At 47.8% G+C, this 6,191-nt stretch overlaps 1 protein-coding gene across 1 annotated transcript; it reads right to left on the minus strand.

Annotated features, from left to right (window-relative positions):
• Positions 1–327: 327 nt before the first annotated feature.
• On the minus strand, positions 328–903 carry RHOH (ras homolog family member H; the record flags this gene model as incomplete). The annotated part of the gene is made up of 1 exon (XM_084285862.1): positions 328–903. The coding sequence occupies one exon, from the start codon at positions 901–903 to the stop codon at positions 328–330; it is 576 nt and encodes a 191-aa protein (XP_084141988.1).
• Between the last annotated feature and the right edge of the window lie 5,288 nt (positions 904–6,191).

A 6,191-nucleotide genomic window follows, 5' to 3' on the forward strand; every position in this document is an offset into this window, starting at 1 on the left:
TGTCATTAAATAAATGCAAACAAACCACCAACTGAGGAACACCAGTAACAAAATCAGCACGGCTATGGTCCGTAAATCCTCCGGTCCAGGACAGCAAAGTCCAAGCACAGGGCTGCATTCCCCTGCACCCGTCATTTTTAGATAGTGCTCGTGTGTGTGTTGGGTGGGGGAACAGATCAGAGAGAGCACGCATCTGTCTTAGCAGGAGCACCTGCACTGTGGTCCTGCCAGGAGTCCTCCTTTGGTTCACCCCCCGTTATCTCTGCCGCAGTGTCTCTGTGAGAAGACAGAGAGAACGAACGCAGGCGAAACCACCGCCGGCGGCCTTCAGAAGATCTTGCACTCGTTAATGGAGAAGAGCTTCCGCCTGTTCTGCCTTTTGGCTTGGTTGACTGCTGTCCGCACGGCATACTCGAACACCTGCTGCACGCCGCGGTTGCTGAGGGCAGAGCACTCCAGGTAGCCCTTGGCTCGCACGTCCTGGGCGAGCCGCTTCCCGTCCATCGGGCTGATGCAGGAGGAGCGGTAGGGCCCCGTGTCGCGCTGGTCAGTCTGAGTGGCCACCACCAGCACGGGGATGCGGGGCAAGTGGTTGCGGATCTCGCCGATCCACTTGTTCCTCAGGTTTAGGAAGGAGCTGTGGTTCGCCACCGAGTAGCACATTAGCACCACATCTGCCTGCTGGTAGGAGAGGGGGCGAATGCCTTTGAAGGCATCGCTGCCAGACGTGTCCCAGAGACCGAGGCTAATCTGTACTCCATCCATGAAGACATCCACTCCGGTATTTTCATACACAGTGGGTCTGTAGGCATCTGGAAAAGTCTCGGAGGTGAAACGTACCAAGAGAGATGTTTTCCCCACCGCAGAGTCCCCCACCAGCACACACTTGATTGAATCCAGCATTTTGTTAACGTCCAGGGCCAAGAGCACTGTCTTGGCGCAGCAGAAGCACGATGTGGAGATGCAGTGGTCTTGGGGGCTCTCTAGATAACTTCCATTTGGTGAGAACCCATCCAAATGTCTTTACTCCTCAAGACTTGATTGTGTCACTTGAGTCTAAAATCCCCTTTTCTCCCACACGGCTCTGCGGTGCTGTCAGTTTTAATTCTTCAGTGAGTCAAGCGATGTTTCTGGAAGAGTAAAAATAAAATTTAACATTTGCAACCCACAGTGAACAGGTTATTTTCCATCAAGATAAAGTTCCTTGGACACGTCCTTGGACAGCCGTGGGGATTACCCCACATGGAGGACGCTGAACTCTGCCGTCCCTCCCAGCCGGCAGCGTGTGTAGCTGCCTTTTTGGTGCTTCACAGGGATAACAGTCCTATCACCCCTGCTGTTCTGCACTGAGACCAGCTGGTTTTTCCCTCCAGTTTTCTAAAGAACTAATAAAATCAAGTTAACTTGGTACAATCTTACGGACTTGCTTTTGGTGAGACATTTCCTGCCTCTGAATTTCACCAAGACTGCAAAAATCCTGAATTCCTCCCAACCCATCAGTTCAGATTCCCTTGAAAATATACCCCTGTCCCCTAAAGGTGGAATCCACAAGAAAAAAATCACTTCATGAACTGATTTGACTATTTAAGCAATCCTATAATGAGCAGTAATGCCAAACTGCTTGCAACAACGAGCAAGGAAAGACCTCAGATGCAGATCTTGACTGACATGAACCTTAACAGTTTTCAAAAGAAATGTGGGATGCGCAGCGAAAATACCAAAAAAAGTTCAAAATGTTTCTTACAAATCACTTCCAACAAGCAAGATAACACGAGCCAAAGCAAGCCACACCACCAGTGTTGCCCCAGTCAGACAATTTCATCTGAAGGAGATGCAGCTGCCCTGACATTTAGTCTCTTGAAAAAACAAACTGAGAGTAACTCTTCGTAGTGTGCAATTGCTTTTGAGCTCCTGCCAGCATTCAGTCAAATTTTCCTATTTTGAAAGCATTTGTCTCTTCCCCACTGGCTGTGTGCAAGATTCGCTGCTCACACGGGGCTGCACACAAAACGCTACAAAATTCACCAACTACAAAACCGAAGGAAAATTAGTTCTGCTCAACAAAACTGGTTAAAACAAAATATCGCTGGATAATTTCAAAATTTCCTGCTAGCGTTACACAGGCAATATATTTCTGTCTCTGTCACATATGGACAGAGAAGTCGGACTGTGGGTTGTTTGCACAGAAATGAATGAGGGCCACCAGACGCATCTCCACCACCTTACAGTAACGCTCTCCAGGTTTGCCACCTTAACCCCACCACCGCACATTTCGAGTACGCTCAGAGCTTCGTCTTACTTCACAGAGGGGGAAAACAAAGGGAAAGCAGAGAAGAGTTCTGGGCAAGCTTAGAGAGCACATGGCACAGGCGCTGACAACTGCTGCTGGCAACTCCCCTTCTTCCATTTTGCAACAAGGCGGCCTCCTACCTCCTTCCGTGCTGCCGGCGTGCCCGCGTTCCTCCCACCCGACACCCCGGCCAACAGACTATGTGTGAGGGCCTGGCTGGAGCACGTTGCTTTATAGAGGCGGCGCCGAGGCTGTGGGGCAGCTCTGTGCTCGGCAGGGTGACGAGGATCTGCAGGAGACATTGCGACAGGCGGCGCTTCCTGGCCTGCGCGCACGGCCACACGCTCGTCATCTCAGCTCATTTCTGGGAAGCAGGATAGAGGCCGAGGCAGGTATTCATTCCTGCCTGCTGGGAAACAAGCTGCCCCGTGAGTTAAAGGTGGGGTGGCAGCCACTGGAAATTCGCTTTTCATGCTTCATCTAAGCCCTACTCCATTCCCCAAGCAAGCTCTCAAGGGAATTAGAGGAGGTATTTAAAAAATACAGCTATGACAATTCAAAAAGTACGCACAGGATATGTGGTCCAACTACTTAAGTGCATCATCATCTTTCTTATGGGGTATTCTACTTCAAAACTGTGTCAGCAGTACAGTTTTAAAACACCACCATTCACCACAAGCTGGTAGTGTGTGATTCAGAAAAAAGCGTGTGCTCACAGGAGAGTTAGTGTGTACCAGGTCTTCTCCTTGGAACAAACATTTCTTTGGTGCAAGTAGTCTTTAATGCCTTTAGCCTCATTATTTTATTTATATTTGAATGTGGGGAAAAGTTGGAATGCCTGAAGCTCGACTTTTCACAAATGCCAACAAATCATAAATTTCATAAAAGCAAAAAGAGAAGAAGATGGATAAAAAGACTGTTCTGCTACTCAGCTTGAAGATAACCAGGTCTGATTTTGTTAGCTATTTTGAAAAGAAAATATATAAATGATTAAAGCTGAAAAAAGGGTTTTGAGAGCTAGCGTACATAGCTAGTCGACACACGCAATCATAAAAGATGAAATAGCGTGACAGCGCGGCTACGTTTTCAAAGCAAATTGTTTTGGTCTATAAAAATGCACTGCACATAACCTACTCTGCTCCAGAGGAAAAACTGCAGACAGCGGTCCCCATCTTGCTTTTGTTCGCAGCTTGCTGGAGTTCAGGCATCAGCTCGTATTGTTGGGATACTGAAGAGCTATTCTAAACTATGCACATAGCCTGTCGCTGACACGGCCTCAGGATAGGAGAGGATGAGTTAAAATAATTATACAAGTTCATCTCAATTAGTGTAAAAACCTTTAGATGAGACATCAGTAGAAATCTGTGTCCTTTAGAGGACAGGCCAGTACAGGGTGCTGCTATGCACCAGTATACAGCCGGTTGTGTAAATATTTGCAAAAGCTTTTTGTTCCCTTTTCTCATATTATATATGACAGTCCTGCTCTGACAGTCCAGCATACTACACCCATTAAAAGACTGCACAAAACCTTCTAATCATGGACAGTTGAGTCTAACCTACTGCAGGATTTGTTCCAACACTTTGGTTTGCCTTATTTTACCAATTTTATCGTCTATGTTGTAATTCCAGAAACATGTATTTTCTTTTACACTATTTCGATGTATGGTTTCATCACTTGTAAAAACAAAAATTTTACTTAAATAATATGGTGAGAGCTTTTATAATGTCAAGTGTGAGAATTTATGTCTAATTCTGATACAGTCATTATGAATAGCGACCCTATGTATTTGGGGATTAGCTTCGAAGCATACTCTTGCACAGTTTCGGATAGAACCCAGTTTCTCCAAAGATACCGTATTGTCTATGTGACTATGTCTCTGCAATGCTTTGCTTTGCTTTCCCATTTTTCTCGCCCTCTGTCTGAAGCAGAGGGCCTCACGCGGGTGTGAGGTTACAGTGCCCTGAGGTGATGACAGAGGCATCACCCCAGGCACCCACAGCAGAGGCAGCCACCTCCCCAAAACCCTTCACAGCCTGCAGGGTTGGGGTTTCTGGTGGAGGCAGAGAGCAGAGTTGTGGCCTGTCCTTCCCTGAGAGCGCGGACAGCACCACAGGGCCGTGACAGAGCGCCACCACAGCTGCTCTGTGGGATCCCGCTGGACAGCACGATGCTGCAGTGCTCTCACCCATGTATTTTATTCCTATCACAAGGTCCTGTTTCACTGCTTTCAAGCAAGCTGCCTCAGGCCTGGTCCTGATGCTGTGCATTTGGCTGTCTTTGCTCAGCCCGGCAGTCCCACACAGGTAAATGCCTCACATGTGGTCGTGGATGAATATGATATGGGATGCAACAGTATGGGAGGAGGAGCAGAGCAGCTCCAGGCTCCTTGAGGGTGGAGGATTCACATGAAAATACATCCGCAAAACACTAATCTAATGTTTGTTGAAACACATCTACCAACGCACAAAAGCAGGACTGCTTGTATCAGAAGGAGTAATTGTGTTGGCTGAACCAAATGGGATTTTCATTTCTGCCAGAAACATTTCTGACTTCTACTACAAGGTTACTGTGAGCATGGCTCACTGTGGTGAAACACCTGCAGGGAGCGGACAATGCCTTATGATGGGAGAAAAGCTAAAGGGTCAGGATCTCCTGATTTCAAAACCCTCTCTTGTGTATTGTGCAGCACCAGGTAGGCTGGGATTTGGAAGGGATGAGCTCATACAGAATCAAAATCATGCAGGCAACACAACAGGCTTCTCAGATACTGCACTGATCTGGCAGCCACAAAATGCTTCAGAGAGTTAAAGCAATTAACATGCTATTATTGTCATTATCCGGTCCCTACCACATTTATGTCTTAGTACAGTTCCTGTTGATATCAGGATGAAAGCAGGCTAATTTTTCATCTTGAACACTGTGTACAGTAGCTCTTGAAGAAAACTGATGTTGCAAGGAAGTAAAAATATTTGTACTAATAAAAAAAAATAAAGGTTGAAAACCACTGGAGAGACTTCCAGTGGCTGTGCAATGCTCGATTGCACATATTGGCTTTGCCTGCACGCATTAATCCTGACGCAGTCCCACCTCACACGGAGATGGGGTCTGCAGAAGCGTGTCTACAGCACATCTCCACTGTGTTGGTTATAATCAATGCTCATTCCAACTGCACTGTGGATACGTAAAAACTTCAAGTGTGTCTCTTGCTTAGAGGCCCTTAAGGAGAGGAAGGAGATACGGAGACTATTGTCACTGACCGGAACAGCGCACGGCTTTACACCTTCACCTCCATGGGTGCCCTGAGTGCTGCAGGGTGCAGGTGGGGCCTGAGAGCAACTCCCGTGAGCAGGAGGAGGAAGAGAAGGAAGAGGAGAAGGGGAAGGAGGAGGAGGTCTGACAGAAAATCAAGAAAGGTCAGACAAACTGTGAGGGGCAGCACCCAGAAGATGCAGCAGGGAGATATTTGGCCCCCCTCACGAAGTCCCCATGGACACTGTGGAATGTCTGGATCACCAGGTCACCAACATCATGCTACCATGTCTTCAACTCCATGGGCAAACTGTACTTGCTCTGTTCAGACACAAACCTCCAGACTGCTGCAGGGGCCTGTGCTGCCGCAGCCCAGGGCTGCTGCAGACTCGTACATCAGCTGCGGCCTGCCTGGAGCCTGCTGCTGGTCTGCAAGCTGCTGGCCCCTTGCTGCAGTTTCCTGTCATGTAATCATTAACCTGATGCTCTGACATTCATGTTAGCTACCTCCTGTATTTTGACCCCATTTTAAAATGATTTTGGTCTATAGCACTAAGTAACCCCGGCCTTGTCAGTCTAGGATATAGCCTCTCATCTTCTCAGCGTCACCATTTCAGTCCACAGTGCCATTCCGTGGTGGTACCGCTGCCA

This window comes from Netta rufina, assembly GCF_964035555.1.
Source record: "Netta rufina genome assembly, chromosome: 4".
NCBI classification, from domain to species: Eukaryota; Metazoa; Chordata; class Aves; order Anseriformes; family Anatidae; genus Netta; species Netta rufina.